The sequence below is a fragment of the Haplochromis burtoni genome, unplaced genomic scaffold, assembly GCF_018398535.1.
Source record: "Haplochromis burtoni strain Fernald_Lab_line unplaced genomic scaffold, NCSU_Asbu1 Contig_12, whole genome shotgun sequence".
Taxonomy (NCBI): Eukaryota; Metazoa; Chordata; class Actinopteri; order Cichliformes; family Cichlidae; genus Haplochromis; species Haplochromis burtoni.
The window spans coordinates 2,415,914-2,442,035 of NW_024582373.1; the positions used below are offsets into that span (position 1 = coordinate 2,415,914).

Genomic DNA, 26,122 nt, shown 5'->3' on the forward strand with positions numbered 1-26,122 from the left:
AGGGTGACAAGCTGTAGTGACTACAGGGGATAAAGCTGATGAGCCATGTCATGAAGGTATGGGAAAGAGTTGTTGAAACAAGTCTGAAAAAAGAGGTGATGCTCAGTGAGCAGCAGAATGGCTTCATGCTGAAGCAACATCACACACACGACATTTGCTTTGAGAGTGTTGATGGAGAAGTACAGAGAAAGCAGGAGTTGCACTGTGTCTTTGTGGATCTAGAGGAAGCATAAAATAGGGTGCCAAGAGAGGAATTGTGGTACTGCATGAGGGAGTCAGGAAGGTGGCCAGGAAATATGTAAGGGTGGTACGGGACATGTACGAGAAGAGTGAGGTCATGGTGTGTGGAAACGCCACTTGTGAATGATCTACACAAGTTGTGCAGTATCCCAGCTATTCCTAGGACTGTGTTCTTCTGGACAGAGATCTTGGATGTTGTTCCTGGAATCTGCTGGAGCCACTCGCCTAGCTTGGGTGTCACTGCACCAAGTGCTCCGATTACGACTGGGACCACTGTTATCTTCACCCTCCACATCTTCTCGAGCTGTAGTCTGAGCCCTTGGTACTTGTCAAGCCACTGCTGTTCCTTCTTCCTGATGTTGCTGTCATTCGGTATTGCTACACCTATCACTACGACCATCTTCTTCTGCTTGTCCACTACTATGTCCGGTTGGTTAACCATCACCATCACCATCCTATATATCCTTATATATATATATAAGTGTGTGTGTGTGTATGTGTGTGTGTGTTTGCTAACCATCAGTTAGTCTTTAACTTTTAATACTGCACCATCTGAAATGGAGATGAACTACATGAATGCTCCTTTTGTGAATATATTTTTAGCCTGTGCTTACTGCTTCTAAATGCCACGGCTCAAACAAAGTATCATCAGCTAAATGATTCATATTGTATCTCAAAAGTTAATATTATTGTTGCCTACAAACTGACCCAGGATTAGTTCCTTTTTCATAGGTGCTTGTTTCCACCCACAGTCAGGGGGGAACAGAGACTCGAAATGACCCGCAGGTATGAATGAGCTTCTGTACTGTATGTCTGAATGCCTGTATTGATTTCCTTGCCTTCTAAGCAGTCAGTGCAGGGATAGTCTACAGCCCCTCCTGTGACCCTGAAAAGAAACTGGTGGGTGTAGAATAGGAATAACATCAAAAAGTAAGCATGCTGCTTCTTGTTTTTTTCCTCACCATATTCCTGTATTTTCCTGTTGTTGCTACACCACTACACAGTGTTTTAGATTTTTTTTTTACCTATTTCTGACAACATATTTTTATATCACAAAGAGTTATGATTGGATGTGACTCCTGCCAGTGCCAAAGACGCAATATTTCACTGATGTCTTCTTTCATATCTCCGTCCTGGGCTTTCCTACATTTTGAGCTCCAGATTGGATTTGACAAGGACAGACTCAGAGGAGCAGAGATAACTGTGCGCAGTGTGCCTCTGTTCTGCAGTCTGCCTTCATATTTGTAAGCCAATTAACTAGATTAGAAAGCATGATCAATACAGCCACCTTATGCAACCCCGTTACTGTCAACTCATTAGAAAATTAACTACTGCCTGTCACAACAATGCCGATTCAACGCCCACTTTTTCGACTTGATTCTCACAGGATATGTTTTTTCTTTCTCATTAGCCTCACTCTCATTCCAACATTCACACGTTTCATTTATTATCAAACATAGCTTAGCCTATGACATCTGAAGTGACAGCTTGTTTGTGGCTCCTTCCTCTTCAGTTGGATAAGGTCTTTTTAAAGCCTCAGTCGATATTTTCACGGGTATTTAAATGGATCAGTAGCTCTCCAGGTCGACATTGATTTTGACCAACTGAACCTAGAGGAAACCGAGTAATTTGAACCTGGTGGGGTCTGTAGAAGTTTACTCAGCCGTGATCTGAAGAAAGTTTTGACCTGCTCTTGCCAGATGATTTTAGCACATGTGGCCACCGCCAACCCCAACTCCACCCCATCTTTTCTTAAACGACAACCGTTTTAAATCTCCATCTTACCATCAGGTCTTTTTTTTCTGGGTCGTTATTCAATCGGATCAAGTGAAAGGATGACAGCGGGGTGAGATCATGTCCGACTATCTTTAGGGTTTTTTTTTCTTACTTTATGTTATAGGTACACTGGATATAACATATTTTTTTTGTTTTGCATTATTTCCAGCGGTGGAATTTAAAAAAAAAGTAAAGTTATAAGTAAAGTCATTATTTAGTATTGTTGCTTACTTCCTCTTTGTCGAGGTTTATTTCATTTATTTAATTAAAAATCTATAAATCTCTATATTTTGATAATCAGTTAATCGTGGAGATATTTTTCAGCTTAGTATTGTTTTGCTATTGGCGCCTCCTGTGTGATGATTTCTTCTTTGTCGTGTTTTGAGTCACCGTGCGCTGAATATGGCGGTTTTGAATCTGTGAAATTGCAATCGGCATCATCGCCAAGCCATAATTTCTAACATTAAGGAGATAATTAGCATGTCATTAATATTTGATTAATTGAGAAAGTATGGCTTTTTCCACCGGTTTTTTTCTTCTTCTGACAGTTACATTTTTGTGCCTCTGACTCTCCACTGAAGCTGTTAGGAATAGTTTAGTTTAAGGAGGTATAGCTTAATTTTGGTTCTGCTTTTGCGCCCGCTGTGCTGAAAGTGAGTTTCTAGAGAGTAGCCACAGTGCGCATGGCAAAAGATAGCGTCTGCACCGGAGTGAAAATGTAAATCCTGAGATCTGAAGACTACCCCATCTAAGGACGCATACGGGGATGCTGCTTATCTTCAGCCAAACGCACACCCCCTGGATTCGATGAGAGATTTCACAACACCCGCTGCTGATGGGATGCACTGTGCTACCACCAGTGCCCACGTTTAGACGACAGCTCCGCACTCCTGCAGAACAAGCCTGTGTGGAAACAGAAGACTTTTCTTGTAAGGAGGGACGTGGTGATTTTTTTAGACGCACTCATTTGTAACTTAGAGAATCTCGAGCGTCATTGTGATCTTTTGTGTGGGGGATCGTTTTGGTGCAACGGAGGAGGGGTACCCGGTGGATACTACTGCTTGCTTTTGCTCAAAAGAAGCGCGCCCGGTTGGATTTAAGCTGCAGTCCACTTTACGCCAACTGCATTGCCACAAGGAGAGGGGGGAAAATGTATGTATCATGAAACTAGGCGCCTGCGGCTTTTCGCATTAACTCTTTGATGGATGTGCGGACTTAAATCCACAAGTGGGGTCGTTCTTTGTGCTTTTAAGCTATACATAATATCACTTCACAACTACAATGAGACAACGTGTCGGGAGAGGAATTGTTACCCGGAGAAGTGGAGCCACAGAGCAGGACAGTGACTTCCAGAGGATACCTACAGACGAGTGAATGCCGTCTCTGATGTGGAGCTTGTCGCTGTCCGACGCGCGAGTGGTGCTGAAATTTGGATGATGCCTGGCCAGCGACTGCAAGACTGCCGCTCCCTGCACCTCAACGAGGACAACGGCCGCTTCGTTTTGCTCGCCATCCTCATTTTAGTGTACCTGCTGTGCGGCGCTGCGGTCTTCTCGGCTATAGAGAGGCCCTCCGAGCTGCGGGCTCACGGGCGCTGGAACGGGACGCTCCTCAACTTCAGTGAGACCTTCAACATAAGCCTGCAGGAGCTGAACTCCTTCCTGCGGGAGTACGAGGCTGCCATCGCCGCCGGAATCCGGGCTGACGCTCTGAGGCCAAGATGGGATTTTACAGGGGCTTTTTATTTTGTTGGAACTGTGGTGTCGACTATAGGTGGGTGATCTCTGCAGCATTCACTAAATTCCCTGACCTCTTGGTCCATTCGGTTGCATCATGTTGTTCTCTCGACAGCATACATGTTGGAAAATATGCATTAGGGCTATTCTACATAAAACCACACACATGCCAAGCCCACATAAAGCTTTGTGTTAATAAAAGAAGAAGAAATTCCAGGGATGCTTGTCAGCCCATGTCGTGAAGACAGGAAACACTTGAATGGGTCTTTGTTACTGGATTGGATTAGAGGTGTTTTATTTTAAATAGAATTCATGCTAAATACTGATATCCTTACTTTTTGTGTGGATGTCACATAAACTGGAGCTGCTTCCATGAGGGGGGCTTTCTTTCCACTGGCTTACATGCAGAATAAATGATCCAAATTATTGTGTTTTTCTTTCCAATCATGTGTTACATTTTGGCTGTGAGGGACTTTGGCACCGGGGACGGCATCTGACTTGTCTGCCATTTGGAACAGGGATGAGTTCCCTGGCTATAGGACAGCACCCACGGGTGCAACTCTTTTTTTTTTTTGGCCACGTTTCTGTTCAAACCAAAAGGAATGTCAATGAGAAGCCCCTTCTGCTCTCACCCCGCCCCCTCCCCATTTAACATTTACTTGTGCAATAGGTCAGAAAAGAGCAAGTGTCCCTCCCAGGGCACCCCGAGGGCCAATACTGTGGTGCACTGCATGCCTGATGGGCTCCAACACCCCCCTCCAATCATGCACACCCGCCCCTCACACCACCACCAGCATCACACCACACCCCGGACAGATAAAGCCGAGCCACAGCTTACAGTGAGTAAATGAGTGAGTGAATGCGAACAAGCAAATGAACACACTCCAGCAGCTGTCTCTGACCTTGGCCTAAACACACAAACACAATCTGTGTATACAGTGTGACACCTTCGGCAACTATTTTTAATTGAATACTGTGGCATAGGGAGTGATAAAAGAAAGCTGATCCACGTGAGCAGGGAACCTGTCACAACTTTATTTACTGTAGACCTGTCAGGAGAGCTTTATTAGTCCTTCTACCTCCTGCTCGCAGACACACAAAGGCACAGACACAGAGCACTCGGGGAGCCCGTGCACTCAGCTCACCGTGTCATGGGAGGGAACCACAGCAGCTGTGTTTGTGTACATGTCTGTGGCAGGTTGAAATCCTTTGTACTCCGGTTGTCAAACTGCATCGCTTTCTTTACCCAACAGGCTGATGATAAAAACTGACTCAGCAGCTTGGGGGGGAAAAGGGAAGGAGAAAAGAATGATGTTATGATGCTTTCTACAATATTTCCTCCTTTTCATGTGTTTGCATGGATTTCTGTCTAGCATTTCATCCTCCTTTGATCTCAACCCGCTCCCCCCCACCCCAACCCTCTGGCTTGTGTGCTACTTTTTTCTGCATGCTTGTGAGATGGTGATATAAAAGGGATTGTGGGGCCTCCCCACACAACTCTTTATCAGAGCGGCATCCCCCTGTGCACTCTAGACTTTCCTCCCAAACACTTCCCGCCTCTGACTCTGCTGTGGCAGAGGCTTCAAATCAGCAGTGACTCTTTGCTCCCCTTGATGTGCCTCCATAGCATCACTTTGAAGAATGAAATAAAGCCGTGGCCACATGATGCATACTTTACCCCGGGATTTGGCTGGGTTCACTGGCCATCGGTGCTGCACACATTGTGTTGTTTTAGAATTTCCAAAAAAGCTGCAGTAAGTATCAAATCCACTGCAGCTTTTTCCAAAGCGTATGTTGAACAAATGCAACAAAACTAGCACTTTGGCCCAGATTGAAATCTCTGGTGTTCCCTCAGATTGGTTAAACTCTGACTTTTTTTTGTATTTTCTGTAGCTGCACATTTCTGGTTTTGAGTGAAATTGTTCAAAAAAGAAGAAACAAAAGTTTGTCCAACATTTATGCATGAGAGTAGCTGTGAGGAGCACATCTGCCTTTTGCCTGTATGAGGATATAGGCGGGGAGAGCAGAATAAACGGGGCAGGCATCAGCTAAGACACCGATTAAATCTGAGATAGCATGAGCTGAGGTGGAGGTGGCTGCAAAGTGATTTGCACTGAACAGGCCAGTTAAATGGTCTTAAATAGTATGACCCATATGAGATTTGACAGTTGGATGCATAGAAAGGTATCGGCTGAGCTGTCACTTAACGTAGGTTGGAACTGAAAACAGCTGCCGGGATAACAGCTGAGCATGGCTGCTCGATATGCTTGATTTGGTGAGCAACGTTAGCACTACCTGTCATATACACAGCAGTATAATGACCACTTCACACAGTGCTGCCATTCAGTGTCACTTCCGATTAGTCCCAGTAATCACTCAAGGGGAGGCTACAATAAGAAAAAAACAAGCTTGAGGCACAAAAAGCATTTTCCTGTTGAGAAGCCCTGTCAGAGAAACATCTGTAAAATTTCTGACAGGTGAACTCCAACTACAAACATTAACTTTTCTATCATGAATTCTTGAACAGCTGTTTATCTATGTTTCCTGTGAGCGGAGTTTCTATGTGATGAGTGGGAATGGATGGGACATGTACAGCCAGGGCCAAGTGCATTAATGTGGAAGCAAAGTTATAAGCTACTGCATATTTAACTCAAAGCCACCTACACACTCAAAAACATCCCACACAAGTATCTAATGTGTGTCTAGCATGAAAATATAGACTGTTAGACTCTTTTCAGCCTTCTTGTATTGGTTGTATTGTATTGCCCCATATTTCTGGTTACTGTGTTTGAACTCACATTAAGGAGGGCACAAGAGTTGCATCAATAAAATGGATATTTATAGCCTTCAGGGCTGATTGATAGATGCTAGCTGCCAATTAGGACAGCTCTCTGTAGTCTTTTGAGAGCCTGTATGTCTCATTTTGAGTACCTATAATGGCATTTAGGAGAAACCCTTAGTCACTTTTACAGTGCTGGCAATGAAAATACTTGCCTGAGAATTAAGCAGCGAGGGAAGAGAATCAATTAGATTGAGAACTTTTAGCTTGTTGGGAGTTATTAAGCAGGTTAAGGCTGTTAGTTGTTCAGCAGTTTGTAACATTCAGTTGCAAATTTGGATTGTGTTCTGCACTGTTTATTCCTGAGGATAAACTCTGTCCTGCCCCTGGCAGCCACTGCAGCATCCTGCTCTATCACAACTATATCCACAAAGGCAGACAATGCAAATAGTAGTTTAACACACAGCACACAAAAGAGCCACATGCAGTTTCTTTTGCTTTAAATAAATCCTCACTGAACCTGCAGAAAACTTTCAAAATTAAGAGGAATGTCAGAAATGGACAAGACATAATCCTGCTTGATCCTGGCTGTACAGAGTAGCTACTGAGATGAAATGTGATCATTACGAACAAACTGTCCTCATTAGCCTGACGGCTTTGAGCTTACTGTAGTGTTATGATGATATTATAACATAATAAGTGCCATAAAAACCCCGTTTTGTATTTATGTGTCAGATCACATTGAGAACACCTCTCAAAAGTGTAACTTAAAGTTGCAATAAACAACATTTCGACATTAGCAATCCCTTTTATGTGTTATACGTTACACAGAGAGGGATACTGCATAAATCTCTGGTTTCCAGTCAACTCTTCATGTGTTTTAGCTGCGTTTAGCTCTTAGATCTTTTAGTCTTTTAGTCTCACTGAGAGGCTCATTTAATTGTTTCCTGTGAGCTGTTAATTAGCAAAGAACCCCCTTGTGGAGTACACTAAATGTCCAGGTCTAAACAGTGGACAGACAAAGATAGAGATTAGTTGGTGAACATATTAAAGCACACAACAGCTTAAGGACCAGGTGGTGCCCTGAGTGGTTGAAAGAGCTAAAAAGGAAAGTCACTACTGGACTGGTCTGATTGAGATATTAAAACATAAGAGTAAACGATGCTTGTTGGATTACTAGTATGATGTTTACAGCATGTTCTACTCTCTTATTGACCACCATTTTTTTATAGAGTGCTTTATTCTAGGGGATTCTAACACTTTATCTTACATGCTTGGTCAATTTAGATTTGCCAGTTAAACTAGCTTGCATGTCTTGCACAGTATCCAGAGGAAATCCACGCAGGCACAGAAAGGCCCAAACCAGGTGACAGTGCTCAAAACCTGGCTGAAGGTGTCTTTGTTTGCCCAAATGAGTTTAAAATATACCCTGCTATGCTAATACAGCGCACCTGCCAGGACAGTCGTCTAATATTTCATGAAACGAGATACATGGACAAAATATGTCAGTCCCTCAACTGAACTGGGGGCTACAAAGTTGGTTCAGCAGAGTTTCTGAATTTTTGTTTATAGTCAGATTATGACTCTATTTCATGAATCCCATAACAGGAAAATTAATTTTTGAAGCAGTGTGTGAATATGCATTACTCTGCCAACTTTTCTAAAAGTCAACACCAAAAGTATCTGCGAAATCACGATGTATTCAGTCCAGCAGAGCGATAACCGATTCCTGTTAATGAGCAGCAGATCTGACTTAATGCCTCCGCTGCAGAAGGACAGGTTTGTTTTTTAACAGTCATTATTTCAAACATGATCACTTTGTAATCTCATAAACCAGCAATCAAAAAGCAATCAAAGCCATTCTGGCATTATATTGCATTTGTATTATAACTAGGTGACGATTAGAAAAAAAATTGTTAACTCAAGAAAGCTACAAGCGTGTTATGTAATGATAAATGTAAGAAAAGATTTAGAAACATTATAATCTTCAGCGTTTCTGGAGTGTTAGTAGACAATTAGGCCTAATGGCTTCGAGGGTATTATTCTCCTCATCTTCTGGTGCCAATTTAAAAAGTGCTAATTTGGCAGTCTCATTGAGTCTCACTGAGTCACACTTGTGAGGTTTGTGTGACCATGCCTCTCTGACCAAGGCCCGATGTATGTGCAAACCAAATTTGTTCTGTACTGTGCTGTCTTTTAATTCGTGTGCCTCTGAGGTTATAAGACAATGTCACCTCAGTCTGGTGAAGCGTGCGTTGGCATTTAAGCAGTGTGAAATGTCACATGATGGAGTGCGTGGATTCCTGAAGGCAGGCTGTGTTTTTGCTTTGATGTCGTGTTCTCATTTAGATTAACCACTTCGTGCTGCCTCGCTGGGACAAAACCATCTGTGTTGTTGTTACTGTTGGTGCATGTTATGAATGCGCCTTTGGGAGGTAGGTGGGAAAGGTTTGCAATCTGCGAAGGCAAAATCACTGCACAGCAATTTTTCAAGTTGTTCTTGTTGTCCGTCTCTCGCTTCAGCACTGTTGCTAGAGTGTCTCAAACAATGCCGATTCCCATCTAACGTCAGTCTCAGATCTCACTGCGCTGGACATAGTCCTTCTTTTAACACCGTTGTCTCATTTCTTTCTATTTACAACCCCAATTCTGAAAAACTTAGGTTGCTGTATATTAGTCAATGTCAATTTTTTTTAAAAGGAGATGTACTTTACAAGAGAGTTTGAAAACAACAAAAACGAACCATATATCGATTTTAGTCCAATTTAAGTACAACAGCAAAATATAAAAACACAATAAAATTGACCCCCCAAAAAAGGCTAAAAAAAGACACCACAACATAAAAAAACCGGATGAGAATCAAACTGAGATCTAATTTTTTTAAAAATGTAAATAAAAACAAAATGCAATGATTTATTCACAAGATCATAGAAAACATTTTTAAAAAACTCACTGGATTAACTGTTAACATGTCAGCAACATGATCAGATGCAAAAAGGGCGTCTACGAGAGGCAGAGTTTCTCAGAAGTAAATACAGGCAGAGATAGCAAGAAGAAGCCATATGGCAACAGGAAAAGTCAAAGCTCTTTGTAGGGAGGCAAAGTGGAAAACCGTCAGACGAATTCTTTTTGGAAAACACAGTTCACTTGGCACAGCTCAAATCCACATGTCTTGCATATCTCAGGAAGTAAATGCAAAGCTGCATACTGAAGCAGCTACAAATGCTACAGTATTCGTAGGAGAAGAGTTGAACTGACCTTTTTGCAGTCCAGAATTTTCATTAACTGAAAGCATTCGAAGCGCGTTGAAATGAATTAAATATGACAAAGAGGGACTGTTGAGCAGCTAGAAGCCTATATAAGACAAGAACGGAACAATTCCTGAGACAATATTCCTCTCTAAGAAGTCCAACAACTGATCTCATCATTTTCCAAATGTTTACAGTCTGATGTTGAAAGAAGAGGGGCTGCTACACAGTAGGAAACATGGTCCTGTCCCAACTTTTTTGATATGTCTTGCTGTCATTAAATTAAACATAACCTTACAATTTCTTAAAATGGTATACTTTCTCAGTTTGAACATCTGAAAGGTTTTCTGTGTTCTGTTATGACTAGAATATGGGTTTGAGAAATGCAAATCATCATCTATTTCTTTGCATTTCTATACATTTTACATAGCATACCAATTTTTGTGGAATTGGGTTTGTATTAATTAAGTCACTTTTAAATTATATTGTAAGTTTTTGGGAGTATCACTGCCACTGTGTTACACAATAGACTGCTGAACTGCACACTCAATAAAAATTTCAAAGATCAGTTCATTTGAAGCTGTATGTTATGACTTTTTTTGTTTCTGGTTTTCCCCTTTCCTTTCTTCAGATCTCAGTGGCTGCTCAGTGACGCTGAGGAAATGTCACTGTTAAAAGTGGGAAAAGGGGAGTCCCCAGTCACATGAAAGGCACTGGGGGTCTTTTTAGATTAGTCCAAACACTCGGGGCAGAAAAATGTCTCACTAGGGATTAAGTAAACCTGTTGTGTACCACTTCTGCATAAGACTTGCATGGGATTTTGTCTAAAATATGGGAATGCAATATGTCTCATTTTTGCCCTAAAGCTTCCTTATGCAATATTTTTTGTAAAGCACTGGGAGGCGGGAGGGTGGACTTATGGTGAAAAGCAGGAAATTATTACATGAGTTTGGAAGATTAGTTTGGTCACTAAATTGAAGCTAAATGTCGTTTCTGGCTTCAAGCAGAGACGGGGTGCAGACGACTGTAACCTCTAACTCCACAGCTCCAAATTATTTTCATTTTCAAACTTACAGTTTTCAGTCCCAATCATGTATGGGACTTGACTGACAGGAGTCACTTTGACTCCTTATAGGTGCTGCTAATAACATTACCAATAGCTCTGTTCTGTTTAATCTTTGCAGGGTGACAGTGAAGCAGCATGCACAATATCATAATAAGAAGCTAAATAAAAGTTAGTTGTACTACCCTATCATTACTATCAGCAAGTGATTGCCAAAGTGATTATTTTTTCACATACAACTCCCCAAGCCCAGGGATCTTTGATATTATAATGTTTGTTCTCTGGCTTACAAGATAATAACTTGCCAACTCATACCGAGTTGCAAAGTAAAACAAAGAGTCATCCTGCTGACACGGACATGTTGTATTACTGTTCTCACTATAAAAGCTTGTAGACATGCTAATATGCTAGCTTTGCCATCAGCTACTTCACATTTAAAGTAGTACCTTAACAATTATTTAGGTTTTGCATGCACGTGATCACAAACCTTGCGACATTAATTTTTTCCATCATTTTGGACATGTGACAATGATGGTGACATGTAGGCTCAAGGGCATAAGATACCATTCCCACAGGCCATCTAGCTGGTACTGGTCAGGAGGGAAAAATGACTAATCACGACTAGTTAGTTCTAAAGTCCCACTAACACAGACCTACAGACCAGTTAGCGACTCCCTTGCAACCACCTGTTGCGAAAAAAAATTTTTTTTCCTAACTGGTTGGCTAAAACCTCTTTATGATTGCTTCAGTTTCTAGCATATCATTGCAGTAGTATTTTGAATGGAAGTGATGAAAGTGTCTTTAAACACCGTACAGCTACTCTCCGTAGTGAAATTGTGAAAAGTGCAACACAAACTAAAAACGGAAACTATTTGCCTTCAAAGTAAAAGTTGGGAAACATGTTGGCTTCCGCACTGAGGTATAGCTTTTCCTCTGAAGGCAAGCTTTGTTCACTTCTAGGTTTGATCTGTAGCTGACCAGTTTGTCAGCAGGAAGTATCCCCAGTGGCTGCTTTGATTTTCATTCTGTAAATGAAGTAGGCCTGTGGATATGGCCTCCTGTTACACAGAAGTACATAACTGGACCTGGCTTAGATGAACCAATGATGGCAGATGGTGTGATGCATCCATAGTTTTAAGGCTGCAGATCTGAAACTTAGAAGCATCTTGGGGCTTAAAAGAAATATATAACTGAGTCATCTACATAGCAGTGATAAGAAATGTCCTTAAAAGTGCTTAAAATGTGCTGAAGTCAGAGCAGATGTAACAGAAACAATAAGGGCCCTAAAACAGAACCTTGTGGCACACTCTAGACAAGAGAAATGGAAGAGAGCCTGAACTGAACACTATGTAACAAGTTATCACAGAAGACTCTGAGAAGAGCTGTTTCAGGGGAATAAGTACGAAACACAGACTAAAATTTATCAAGAAAGCTGCTTAGCTACAACCCTGCCTAAACCCTCCAGAGCCAGGGCAATTATAAAGGACCACTTCCATCCTAACCACCATCTCTTCAACATCCTGCCCTCTGGAAAAAGGCTCAGATCCATCAGGTGCAAAACCAACAGACTAAAGAACAGCTTCTTCCCGTGGGCTGTCAGAACTATTAATGCAAACTAAGAGTGTGTAAAGACTTCCCCAACACATCCACCCTGACACTGCTGTTGATCATCTATGTGCAATATCTCAGTCTTTCCATGTTACGTGCAATTATTTTGGTCCCAGTCTGTTTCAGTGTTTCCTACACATACGCCATGTATATAGTTCCACTCACATATGTATACATATAAACTGTTTTTTTATTTTATTCTATTTATTTAATTATTTATTTATTTATTTTCCGCCTTCGTTGTATATTGGTTTCTCTTCTTCTTACTTTAGCACCTTTGTGGTTCAGCTACCCAAGTTCGCTGTGCAAGAAACTGCACAACGACAATAAAAAGCTCTAAGTCTCTAAGTCTAAGTCTAAAGACTTAACAATAAATCGTAATTTTGAAATTGGCCTGCAACTGCTAAGAAGAGAGGGGTTGAACTTTTGCTTTAAAGTTATTTTTTTAAAATATGTTGGTGAAAGTTACATTAGCAGTAAAGTTTAAACCAAAATTAAAAGACTAGAATTAAAATATGTCCAGATAAGAAATAGCTGCTTTCATTCATTTATTTTATCCCTCCATCTCTTCCACTCTCTCAGATCCTGTTCTTCAAAAGTGCTTCCCACTGTGAAGCAGAAATACATGTGCATGTGTGTTTCTGTGGTACGGGGCAAACCTACTGGGAAGCCTAAGCTTCAATAAATCTCCATCATAGTTAATTGCTGCTGTACAGGAAGGCTGTACACACCTCTGTGCTCTGTCGCAGCAGGTCATAAATCTGGTCTGACTTGGCGTGAACTCGTCTACGTACAGTAACTCACAGACGTAAACCATCACGGCCAAGTGATACCAAGATCATTTTAGAGGACACAGCAAATTTGCTGGGCTTCATCTTCCTCAAGCTGATTAGCATTTCACTGATTCTGCTCTTTGCAGCAACATGGCACTGGGAAGATAAAACTCTCTGTGTGCTTTGCACTCTGAAGTCTTGTGACCTTCTCTGTGTCAGGGTTAATTTTTACAGTCATTCATTAAATTTTTTTTACCTGCTGATAACATTTTGATCATTGCCAATTTATCAGGCAACCCACTGGGACTGACGCATAGTAGTCATTGCTGACTTGCAGCTATGAGAGTTCAAAGTTTCCCCATAAGCAGAAAAAGTCTGCATCTTTTTTTGGTAGGTTAGCAACCTCTGATGCAGTAAAAGTGAGACAACCACTTTCAGAGCAGGAATGAAGCTTTTTTAAAAATCAGTTTTTGCACTAGTTGAACATTTATCTGCATCTTGGGGTCATGTTTATAAATAGTGATCAATGTTAATGAGCTAACAGTAAGTTGGTGAGCATTGTGATTTGGCAGCCATCCATCTGTCTGTTCATGTAAAGGAGGGGCTGCTTGTGTAAGAGCAGAGAGAAAAGGGAGAACAGCACTTAGCCATGCTCCAATATTACATCCTTTAGTGGATAAATTAAAAAAAATACATTTTTTTAAATTTATAACACTTTAAGGAGCTAAACAGAGCTAACGCAACAAAAGCATATATTTTGGGCTTGACCTTTATTCATGCGATTAATCATCATTATTAGATTAAAAGATAAAGAAACGGACCAAATATCCTGAGTTAGGCCAAACACTGTCCTTAAATGTTCTTTAATGTGAGAATAATCATTCGGTCTAGCTGAATGAGCGTCTACACCAACCACCAGCTCGTCTGACTGTAGCTTAATATCACAGCCCTGCACAGAGCTTTTGCCAGCCATCATATGGACTGAAATCACTCAACAGACCTTCTCTCTAATCTAAAATCTTTCATTGTTGCCACCTAAATATTGATTTATCATGCATTTTTATTTTTATATTGAAAGAATTATTACCCTTGTAGTAAAAACAGGATGAGATACAGCTGAGGATATTCTGTCCTCATGCTGGCATTCACAAATTCTTCTGTTACCTCCAAGCTGGCAGCCTGTGGCACAGTCAGCCACTCTCAGACTCACAGTGGGCACATTTGTTTAGTATAAAGTAAAACATTACTTAACTGTGAGCAACAGAGCTTTCTTTCATCCATTCTCCCAGCTTCTTGTTTCCCTGTGTATGATCAAACATCATTATTGTAGCTGCTCAGCCTTAATTTATAGCCTGAGCTTTCACGTTAGCAGGAAAGGAAAAGTCATTAAAGCAAATTTATGCTGACCCCAAGCAGTTGCTGCATTTATTTATTTTTCTTTTTTTAATGCAGCAGAGCTGAGAAAGACATACACAATGTGACATGCAGACATGAGATTTTGCAGGTCTTAAAATTAGATAAATATAACCTCAGATGATAACATATAACATGTTATATCATGCTGTTATTTATTTATTTTTAATTAAGGCAAAATGCAAAAGCGGTGTGTGAAAAATTAAGTACACCTTTACTGATCCCTGCTTACTGGAGTTTAGAGGGTAAGTAGCAGCCAGGTGCTGATTAACTAATGCATTTAATTAACTGATCATGAGCAAGTGTGAGCACCATGTATGTTAACACAATGCCAAAGAAGGAAAGACATTAGCAGTTATCCTAGAGACGAAGCTGTTGCTGCCCACCAGTCTGGAAAGGTTTATATGACAATTTCAGAAAAGTTCAAGTCCATCGTTCAACAAAACAAAAAGATAATTTACGAGTGCAAAACACTCCAGACTGCTGCCAATCTTCCCAGGAGTGGACATCCCAACAAATTGACCCCAAGGTTAGATCGTGCAATGCTCAGAAAATCTGGTTCAATCTCCTCAGGCCTTAGTTAACATATTCAATTTCATGACAGTACAATTACAGAAAGACTGAACAATTATGGTTTTCTTTGGGGTGGCGATAAGAAATTCTCTTCTCTCATAAAAGGACGCGGCACCACAACTTAGGCTTACAAAGGTGCATCTGAATCACAAGACTTCTGTCATTTGGACAGATGAGACTAAAGTAAACATAGTACAGCACTAACAAAAACACCTCATATCAGTTGTCAAGACTGATGGTGGATGTGATGAGTAAGGTTTGTTTGCAGTCAATCATAAACTTGTCTGTATACCAAAGTATTCAAATGAAATGGCATCTATCTGATAGTTAAAGCTGGGACTGGCTTATGTAACATCACAATTATCCAAAATCCACAACAGAATGTCAGAAAAAGAAACGAAGCAATGACCCGGTCAGTCCTGACCCCAATAAGGCTGTGCATAAATTAATGCCTTGAAACCTCAATGAACTGAACCAGTGATGAAGAGAAGAGAGCCAGAACTCCTCATCTATGATGTGAGAGGCTGATAAAGTCATGCAGAAAATGATGTTACTACTGCTAAAAGTGACTCTACAAGTCTTTATTTTAGTATTTAGATAGCTTTTACACCTGTTAAGGACAAGATAGTTCTTGTTTTACTAGGTCCTGATATGTAACACTTTATTTTCTTTTTGCCGTCACGGTATGAGGATAACATGTTTATAACCTATTAACTGAACACGCGGGCTTATCATGCTAATCACAGGGTTGTAGTGCTCCACTTGGACAGGTGTGTTTACTTTGCAGACTTAAACGTGAGAGTTTTGTGCAGCCTTTATTCAAATATTTACAGTGCACACAGTACAAGATAATAGGAAGCACGAGAACATGGCCTTTAGATCCATAGCCAGAAGCTATTAAACTGATGAGAGAAGGACTTCTCAGCCGTAAGAAGGAACAAAATCTCTGTTACTGTTTGCAAATAAACACTGCAGCCACATGAATCCTGATTTTTTATTTTCCTTATTCAAGTCCTGACTTAATTTTTTTCATGCCGCAGAGGTGAAAAACAGAGTGAAAACTAAACACAAAAGAGTAAATGTGCTGCGCATCCAAAGAGAATGCAACACCCCCCCCACCTCCTTTTTCTTTTGACAACAAATCAATACAGACTACAGTGGAGTCATCAGTCCTTTCGGCTCTTTTTGCCTGTGAATTAACTGCTGGGACACGATATAAAAAGCCAGACCAAATTCAGTTATGGGGGAGCCAATTTAATTATAAAAGAATCAGAGAAAAATATTCAGGTTGTGCTCAGGTTTCTGTTACATTGCTATCTCTCACACGGTGTGTAAATTATTTGCACAAAATGTTACTCTGTGATTTATATCTGCATCGACCCGCTTTAATGAATGGTACCCAAAGGTTTCTTGCAGATAACGTCAGTCCGATATTTCTTCTAATAGGGTGGTGTGGCACAAAATGCTCTTTAACAATCCTTTGACTTGAAGAACAGATACCAGTAATGCGCTGCCTATAAATTAGACGAGTGTGAAATTCAAATCCAGGCTGTTTTGCTTCAGGCACCCTGGCTTAGGTTTTTTTTTTTAATATATAATGCTACAGTCTTTGTTTAATTTGTATGTATGCAGTCAACAGATACAACAACGCAGCCACATCTCAAGCAAAACTTGGCATTGCGTCCACTCTATCATCTGCTTTTTGTAAAGCTGGCAGCACAGTGTGAACATTCCTGTTATTCCAGTCTGCCAGTAATCTTGGCAACTTCTCAGCAGATGGTGTGGCGTTGATGTCTCAGGTCTGGCCATGCTGCTGCTTCCTCGGCCCTCTGTCCTCTCTGCAGACCCCCACTACGCCGCGCCCGTGACTAATGATTTCCTTTTTGTCACAGAAACACAGCCATCAGAGGGCATTGCGTGGCATTTTTCCGCTGCGGCTCTTATCGGGCAAATTTAGGACTGTTCCCACTAGTGGAACGCAGTTGTTTTGAGTAAGAGTTTGTTTTTTAAGCACATTAATTGGGGACACGGGCCAGTAGGATGCCAGGATGAGATTTTTGCTTTGCAAAACAGTCATATATTGAATCTGTGTCCATTTTAAAGGATTCAAGGATTTGTGTGGGAGGATAATGACCCTCAGAAGCAATATATACATATATATAAATATATATATATATATACATATATATACATATGAAGTGAAAATACAGCACTTTTAGTTGCCCTTCGTTCTCTTGTGGATTTCCATTAGGATTTTATACCCACTTGAATTGGCTTTATTTTATATTTGCCTTGCATTGTGTCTTTTCTATCCATTTTGGTGCAGCCAATTAATTCTGACCTTACCTGACGTTACCTTGGTCCATGCAGACTGGTTGTAACATAAGACATGCACTCAGCTTCATGATGACTGGCCTTATGAGGCTTTTTCCCCCCCATAAACTAAATCAATATCCCTTTTTCTGGAAACTTTATTTTATAAAAGTTTAAAGTGGCCTTTGATTAAATATGACACAAGCACCAAGGTGCGCTCTACTGCACACACCTGGTATGGATTAGATTACTCCACCATAATTTTCTTTGAATTGACAGTTAGATCATATTTCCAGTTTCTATTTGGGCCTGGAGTGTTTGCACGGTTTTCTATCAGAATTAATGTGTATTAATCCCACGCACAGAGAGGTGGCAATTTATAGGGAAAACACGAACTGACCAAGCATTACTTTAAATCGATAGTGTTGGTCTGACTGATCGTCCTTATTGCATAATGAAAGATTTTTATCCTGACAGGAGCAGAGACTTACAGGAAGACATTGCCATTTGCAATAAAAGTAATAAATTGGTCCCAACAGACCAAAGCTGAAGCCTGTACTTAGAGTTGCCAACTTTTTAACTATCAAATAAGGGACACTCTGGTGTGCCAGAAGCACAATGCACAACCAGCTGGGCATAGTGTAAATACACACTGTATGCAACGTTGCAGGTAAAGGTCAATATACGCGGGACGAACCAATTTTGCTCATTATACGGGATGTCCCAGGAAAAACAGGACAGTTGGCAAACCGACCTGGACTATGAAGTAGGATTTAGGGCTAAGTGAATCAAACAAGAGAGTTAACTCTAATCTGAGCATATTGCCATGGTAATGTGCTCCAGAGCAGATTATGTTGGAGATAAGAGATCAGCACTCACAAACTCACCTCCTGCTGACCAATCAGTTCACTTGTTTCATCATTCCCAAAAGATTTCCTGAACCTCTGTGAGCTAACGTTAGAGTCTAAAGTTATAGAAACAATCTAAAGTATTTGTCTTTATGTGACGAGAACCAACAAGAAATATTCCTCCAATAGCTGCAACCAAGTTTAAAAAACTTTAATTGGCGTAGAAGCCTTGAAATAGCAATATGACCCAAAAACAAGGCAAATCTGACCTTTGCTACTTGTCGATCTTGCAAAAATCTGTATGTCAGCCTCCTAGTTGGAATTTTGCTCTAATATTTATTCCTTAGTTGTGCTCAGACTATCCAACACCACCTGGGCTGCCGCTGAAAGAAGCGAGTTGAAACTGTCTCACACACCACATGAATGTTTTCATCGCAGGAACATATTCATTTGTAGTTTAGTGTCTAAGTCAGATCAGAATACCCAGTTGTAATCTTAATGATGGGTTTGTAATTAACTGAAACAGTTTCCAGTCATACAGGCCACTCATAGCCTCCTTCTCTGCTGCATTGTCATATAGGCTCCTAGGAAACATGAGGGAGGGAAGAGGGATAATGAAGTACAGGTGAACTCAATCAAGGTGCTAACGAGGGGTGGGAAAAGGAAGGGGGCAACATGTGGAACCTGGCTTGAAAGTTAAACAGGAAGTAAAGTGAAAGATGCTGCAGCCACAGACGGGGAAACCAATAAATCAAACAGACGTGGAAAACATTGAGGAACACGGAGTTCCTGAATGCCTCCACTTGCAGGGCACGAGTGCTCACTCAGAGGTTTCATGAGCTTGTCTCGTGAATTTTATTCTGTTGCCTTTATAGTTGCGGCAACGTAACCCGCCTAGGGGATTTTTAAAGACGCTTGACAGCATTGCACTCTTCTTTTCACTCTGGTTTTGGTCTTCAGTAACTGTTGAACAAATGGACTGGTACTTTTTTCCTGAACCTTTCTGCTCTTACTGCGCACTTAAAGCACTTTTACACTGCAAACCAGATTCACGCATTCTAAAAGCATACTTTTCTGCCACTAAACATTTTACCTGTCATCGACACACTCATACATCACTGAATGGTTCAGTATATAGTCCAAGGACATTCGTGACTTTCAAATCAGAGGAGCCGAGGATAAAAAAAATAACGTGCCACCCTCCACCTCCAGGAGCCACAGGCACCTGCTTTTGCTACAGATGCAAAATTAGTCTAAAGAGAGCAGTTATATAAAATCAAAACTTTCGTAATAGTGCACAGAATGGTGCTGAAACACTTCATATAGCTGAGAGGAACTGCAGAGTTTGAACATAATTATCTGTAGGTTTCCCCAGATAAACAGAGCCTTTGAAATTATAATCATCAAAGCCATTGTCGTAAAAAAGAAAAAGATTACTGCAGCTTGAAACTTTGGTTTGAGTGCCACAGATCTGGATTGGATTGGATCTGAAAGTTGAAAAGTATTGTGAGGCAAACTGACTGACTGACTGGTATATTGGCAATAACCAAAACCAATATTTGCAGCCTCATCTCCACCTGTAAAATTGCCCCTAATCCCTCACTATAACACTTCAGTGAATACATCTGTATGCTTATGAGGAAATTATTTCTGCTGCCTCATTGTTTCTTTACACAAACTGCTATTGAATAGCACATTTCATCTCAATTTGCCAGAGGAAACGTCACTCGACTGACATGAAGAGTGATTGAACGGTGCAGTGTTATTTACTGCAATAGCTGCTATTAACTCTTTTGTGCAGCGATCTCTGCAGATAATGAAACGTCTGTTAAGTGTTTTAGATTTTAGAGTGGCTCTTTAGTGCAAAAGCTGATGATTGATTTCTGCTTAGAGGCGAGCACACTACTAAGCGAATCAAGTTAAGTGCAGAGCATTCGTAATCTCCATTGATATATCTGTAAAAAAAAAAAAAACACAGTAATGAGAGCTGTTTGTTTAGGTCCTAACTTTACTGTGGGACTTAATGAACCCTTTGTCGCTGGACTGTAATAAAAGCTGCTGAGTTTAAACTGTATCAGCAGCAAAGTGAATATGATTTACACTCGACTCTCGGTGATAAAAGGTTGGATTCACTACCGTGTAGTAGCAATTTATTTCTGTATTCCCTCTATTTCATTTCGCCCACCGTCAGATAATCATTAGATCATCTTTTTTTCTTCTTCTCCTCTTAAAACTGTCACATTGGTAAGTAATGGATACTAATGGCGCCGTTTCCATCATTTTCTTCCTGGTTGAATCTCTGGTGTCTAATTATGTGGGTAAGCATCATTAGTCATTAGAGCATAACATCATCTTCTGTGTTGAGTTGAGCATACTTTATTTAATGTTAATGAATAAATGTTCTCAGAGGGCTCTGTCTGAATTGGATTTGCACACGTATGATTTTCTGCCTTATCAAGTTCGGCCGAATTAAATGAGTCATCTTGGCTGAGACCGGGTGGGTAAAATTGATGTTTTCACAAAAGTCAGCAGTATTTTTAAGTGTTTTTAAAGAATAAATGAAGAAGTCTTTGAGAATAAAAGTAACACAGAGTTTAGCATCTTTTGGTTTTGGCTCTCCTGCACTTTGGTTTCTAATATTGTCCTGTTTTCCCTAATGTGTCCTGACACAGTAGTCTGGAGTAATGGCTCTGAAATGCTACACTGAATCGATGCCTGGTGCCTTTTCCTCTCTTAGGTAATTTACTTGGTAATGAGAGACGGTGCGGAAGACTGTCTCTGTGTGCCCTGAGAAGATGTAATCTGTTTTCCCTATGATTCAGCTCAGTTAGAGAGACTTGGACTGCTAATTAATTAACTATGAAACACTGAAATAGGATTTCACTGAAGGGCTTAATTTGGGTAATCGCTGCCCCTCACCTTTCAGTTGCTTTGGTGTATGTTACTTGAACTTTGTAATGGTCACAAAAGCAGATTATGTCATGTCTGGAATGAAAACCATCGTACGTACGCGTGTGTGTAGGAAGCCATAAGGTGTGCATGTGTGGACGCGTGGGGCTTATATTCCCCGTTGTCCATAAAGCAATTTGTATCAATCAGTGTTGATCTAAATGACCCATCGTGTCAACAGCAAACCTGCGTGAGAGTGGTTTTCAGTGCTAGAGATAAGGGCAAAAAAGCCATTTTGTCTATCATAAAGGAAGTATTGTCTGGATATTGATGTCATTTATTACTTGACAAGGGTGGCTGGTGGGAAAAAGGGGTAAAGCACAGCCCTAATGCACTGAGAAGATTGAGAACGAGGATAGCCATGATGGAAAAATCAATTAACCTTGGCCTGAAAGTGAACTGCTTGATCTTTCAGCACGATTTTATTTGTTGACAAATATACCATCTGCTGTTTTGTAGATAAGGGGCTCGACACTCTGTGTGCGCTTAGGTGTGTGTGTTCAATTTGGCCTTGGACAGAGCGTCCCAAGCATGCATACAGATAACCACTTAAAAAAAATATATACATATGTGTGTGTATATATATATACATACGTATGGATATATGTGCAGAAAATTTGCACATGAAAAATCAGTCAGTGGGAGAATATGCATGTAGCAGGTCTCCTGCAGAAGCTGCATAGTATTTCTGTACTGGCTGTTTTTTAGAGTATGCTTTGCACATATAAATTCATATAATTTTTTACACAATTTTTATTTATACCGGGTTTTGTAAATTAATCAAGAAGGAAAATATATGATGCACTGCAGATTTCACGACTTCTCTGCAATGTGGGGTTTCCATTGTGGCTCCAGTAATAGACACGTTGGTCAGATGCTTTTGTTTTGTAAAATAGGATACTGGATGGATAATAAGCACATTTCGTATGGGCGCCAACCTCTGCTATTTATTTTACCTCTTATTTTAATTAAAGATAACGACTTAAATTATTGTTTTGCCTTAATTGGTTCCACCCTTTTCTCTTCCAAGTATTTGACCTGATGCGAAACAATGCCATGCCCAGATATCAGACACATGTTTACATCAGAGCCAAACCTGTGGCACTCGAGTTTGAGGAGTGCTCCTTCAACACGCAGCAGAATCCATAAACATCCTCCCTCCTCTGCTCTAATAACCACTTCCTCAGCTTGAACACTCGCTCAAAGTGACTAAGAAATCAGGCGATAGCAGGAAGCCAGACGCAGCTGAAGAGGGGGGGGGCATATTCAGAAGGCTTAACCCAGCTTATTTTTGGCATCCTCTTCTCGATATCCTTCTAAGTTATTTGATTTTTCTTACTCACAGCAATAAAAATATGCTGAATATACAGAATCAAGGTTTTTCACAATCAATTTTCACTATAAAAATGGTTCTTTTTAAAAGATTTAACTATTAATAACTAATAATACAAGTAATGCCTTAAATATCTGCAAGGATTTAATATTGAATAAGCTGCTACACCATTATTGGACATATTTCTTCATTTTTTAAATTATGATCAATTTTTTTCTTGTTGGCAAATATTTATATATTTTGGATTTTATCGCTTTCCCCTTATTCTCTCTCACAGTGCAAAACATAATTATCACACAGTTCCTTTGTCTCTGTATATGACTTTTCAGACACTAATCTTCCAGTAAAAGCTTGCATCCTCATATCAGCATCGAGTCAAGTTATCATGCAGTACTTTCTGTACATAATTTGTATTTGCACAGCTAATCCTCGGCTTTACGTCGTTTTAATTACTAGGCAAAATGTTTTAGAAGAATGATTCAAGCCTCATTTAATCCTCTTTTAGATTTTGAGGTTATTTTTCTTTCACGGATCACTTCCCTGGCCTGAAACTCACTTCCTGTGAGGAAACTGCAAACATCTCGTAGGTGAAAATCCAGTCGTGGCCTCTACTGCATGGCTGAACGCGTGATATCTTTTCTGTTTCTGCAGGTTTTGGGATGACGACACCTGTGACAATTGCAGGCAAAGTTTTCCTGATCTTTTACGGGCTTCTGGGCTGTGCCGGAACCATCCTTTTCTTTAACCTCTTCCTGGAGCGCATCATCACACTGCTGGCTGTGGTGATGAAGGCTGTGAGGGAGAGACGAATCAGGAACAGCGGCCTACTCCCACCAGGCATCCGCCATGACTTCTCAGCCTACTCCCTGCCAGGATGGAAGCCCTCGGTGTATCACGTGATGCTGATACTTGGCCTGTCAGCCATCACCATCTCCTGCTGTGCATCAGCCATGTACACGCCCGTTGAGGGCTGGGCTTACTTAGACTCTCTCTACTTCTGCTTTGTCACCTTCAGCACCATTGGCTTTGGGGACTTTGTCAGCAGCCAGAGCGCGGCTTACGAATACCAAAGCCTTTACAGGGTGGCCAACTTCTTTTTCATGCTAATGGGTGTGTGCTGCATCTACTCGCTATTCAATGTTATTTCTATTGTCATCAAGCAGGTGCTCAATTGGATGCTGGAGAAAATGAGCTGCCTGTTTTGCCAGCGCTGCAATAACGCTAATGCTTTCCTGGGCAGACGCAATGCCATCCGCCCGGGTTCCAAAGGTCGCCAGCGTCGGTTTGGTCAGCCGCCCGACTCAGACGGACCTTGTGACAGTGACGCAGAGGGCCGCAGATTATCGGGGGAGATGATCTCCATGAAAGACCTGGCAGCCTCTAGCAAAGTGTCGCTGGCCATCATGCAGAAGCAGCTGTCTGAGTCTGCCAACGGATATCCCAGGACAGTATGCGGCAGCTCACGCCATAATGGTTTCTCTGGGGGGGTTGGTGCTCTGGGTATCATGAACAACAGACTGGCAGAGACAAGTAACTCCAGGTAGAGGGTGTGGGGGGCACTTTACACTCGTACTGTAATAAGAACCCAGAGGTTGATCGCCATATAAAAACACAAAAAGTTTTGTCTGAGGTTTTTTTTTTTCTCGAAAGGGATTGCCAGTGTAATATCGACATGCATGATACATATGATTTTTTTAAAAATACTTTTGTTTGGCCTGTGATAATACAGGTATGATAATAATGGTGATGATTTTAATGATGATTTGGTGATGATGGTGGTGGTGATGGTATGAAGAGAGAAGCACAGAGTCATCAATAGAAAACATAAACTGACCTGGAAGCGTGGGAACCAACAATCGCCCATTGACCTCAGTCCCAACCCAGAACAAACTGAGTCTCAGACAAAGTCTCTCATACATCAGTGTTATTCTGCAGAGGACACAGTCTGCTAGACTCGCTCTATCCTATCAGACTTATACAACTTTAATGACGTGCTGTAAAGTAGTCAAGGGAAACGTTCAGCACAGTATTTACTGTTTGAGCTTTTGCCAGTTTATTTAAATGTGCGTACTGAATGTTGATGTAAAAGGAGCGTAATCGCCGAATGATATAGCACATACTGATCTATGCATTATATGTTTCTCATGCATTTTTTTGCACCATTCCTTTGATTGCGCAGAGCCCCCCCCCCCCCACTTGTTTTTCTCATCTATCCTCAGGTGATTGATTTCATTTTTGTTCCTCTTGCATTGCTCAACATGGAGAAAAAGAAAAGAGTTGAAGAATGAAAATTCATTTCTGGAAGAAAAAAAAAAGGAACTGGTCCTCTTATCAGCTAAGAACATGCTTCAGCGGCCAAAGACTTTGACTAAAAGGGTAAAAGAGGGCACCTTCCCAACTTCGTCTCTCTCCTCTTTTTTTTTTTTTTTTTAAAGCTTACAGCTGTCTGCGAAGGGAAGTAAACGATAAAGCTTTTCTAATTGTTCGTCCACTGCAGCATGCAGACATGTATTTGGAGAGCTGAATAAATAAGAAACAGCTTTAAGGATTTATAAGGTATGTATGTATAAGAAAGTGGAAGGAGTTTGACAAGCAAATAAATTGCATGTGGCTTTATTCCATGGGCACATTATGTTAAATGATGCTGACTGAGCACGGCCGGGTCAGTCGTAGTCGCTAGACTGAAAACTGATTCATCATTGTAAGGATTTGTTTTCACTGATGGATGCTTTTTTTTTCTTTTTTGTGCATTTTGAGTGAAAAAAAAGGAAGAAGAAGAAGAAGAAGGCCTAAAGTCCTGCAAAGATTGATTTTTTGTCTTGAGTTCAGCATAAATGTGCAGCCAAGGTTTTATGGATGGAGGGTGTTTGCGGAGGATATGGTTGCCCTGTCAGGCTCACGATCAATGTCCCTGTTGCCGGCAACTATCTATTCCGAAGCGGCGGTGTGTGTGTGAGATTTAAAGCCACGTGATGGCGTTTGATGTTTGTAAACAGCGTGACAGAGGAGGAGAAATTGATAGTTAAACTGTCCGGGACACGTTGATGAAGAGGAGGGAAGCAGAGAGAAAAGAGGTGGCCAATGCAAATCGATGGTCTCTCTCAACCAATGGCTCAACTCTCCCATCTTCAGCATCTGATTGTCCCCCCCCCCCCCCCCCCCCCACACACACACACACACCCCACACACACCCCACACACACCCCACACACACCCTTGTCATCTCTGTATTCACTTAACGCACACTGCACCAGAACTCTCCTGCTTCCTTTTTACTTGCAGATTTCGGCTCTCTCTCCTCACGCCCATCACTTTTACACTGTGAATATGAGACATATATATGTATATCATTATGAAGCGCTTTTACAGTAAGGCGTGATTTAGATCTGGATCTTTCCTTCCATTGATTTTTATCATTCCTGTGCATAGATCTGAATAATTTGGTTTTACTCCCCAGTGTCACCAAGAGAA

At 41.0% G+C, this 26,122-nt stretch overlaps 1 protein-coding gene across 1 annotated transcript; it reads left to right on the forward strand.

Annotated features, from left to right (window-relative positions):
- Positions 1–2,537: 2,537 nt before the first annotated feature.
- kcnk12 (potassium channel, subfamily K, member 12) lies at positions 2,538–25,798 on the forward strand. The gene is made up of 2 exons (XM_005915438.3): positions 2,538–3,789; positions 23,304–25,798. Exons 1-2 carry the CDS (start codon positions 3,450–3,452, stop codon positions 24,194–24,196), a joined length of 1,233 nt encoding a protein of 410 aa, XP_005915500.1. The 5' UTR covers positions 2,538–3,449; the 3' UTR covers positions 24,197–25,798.
- The last annotated feature ends 324 nt before the right edge of the window (positions 25,799–26,122 follow it).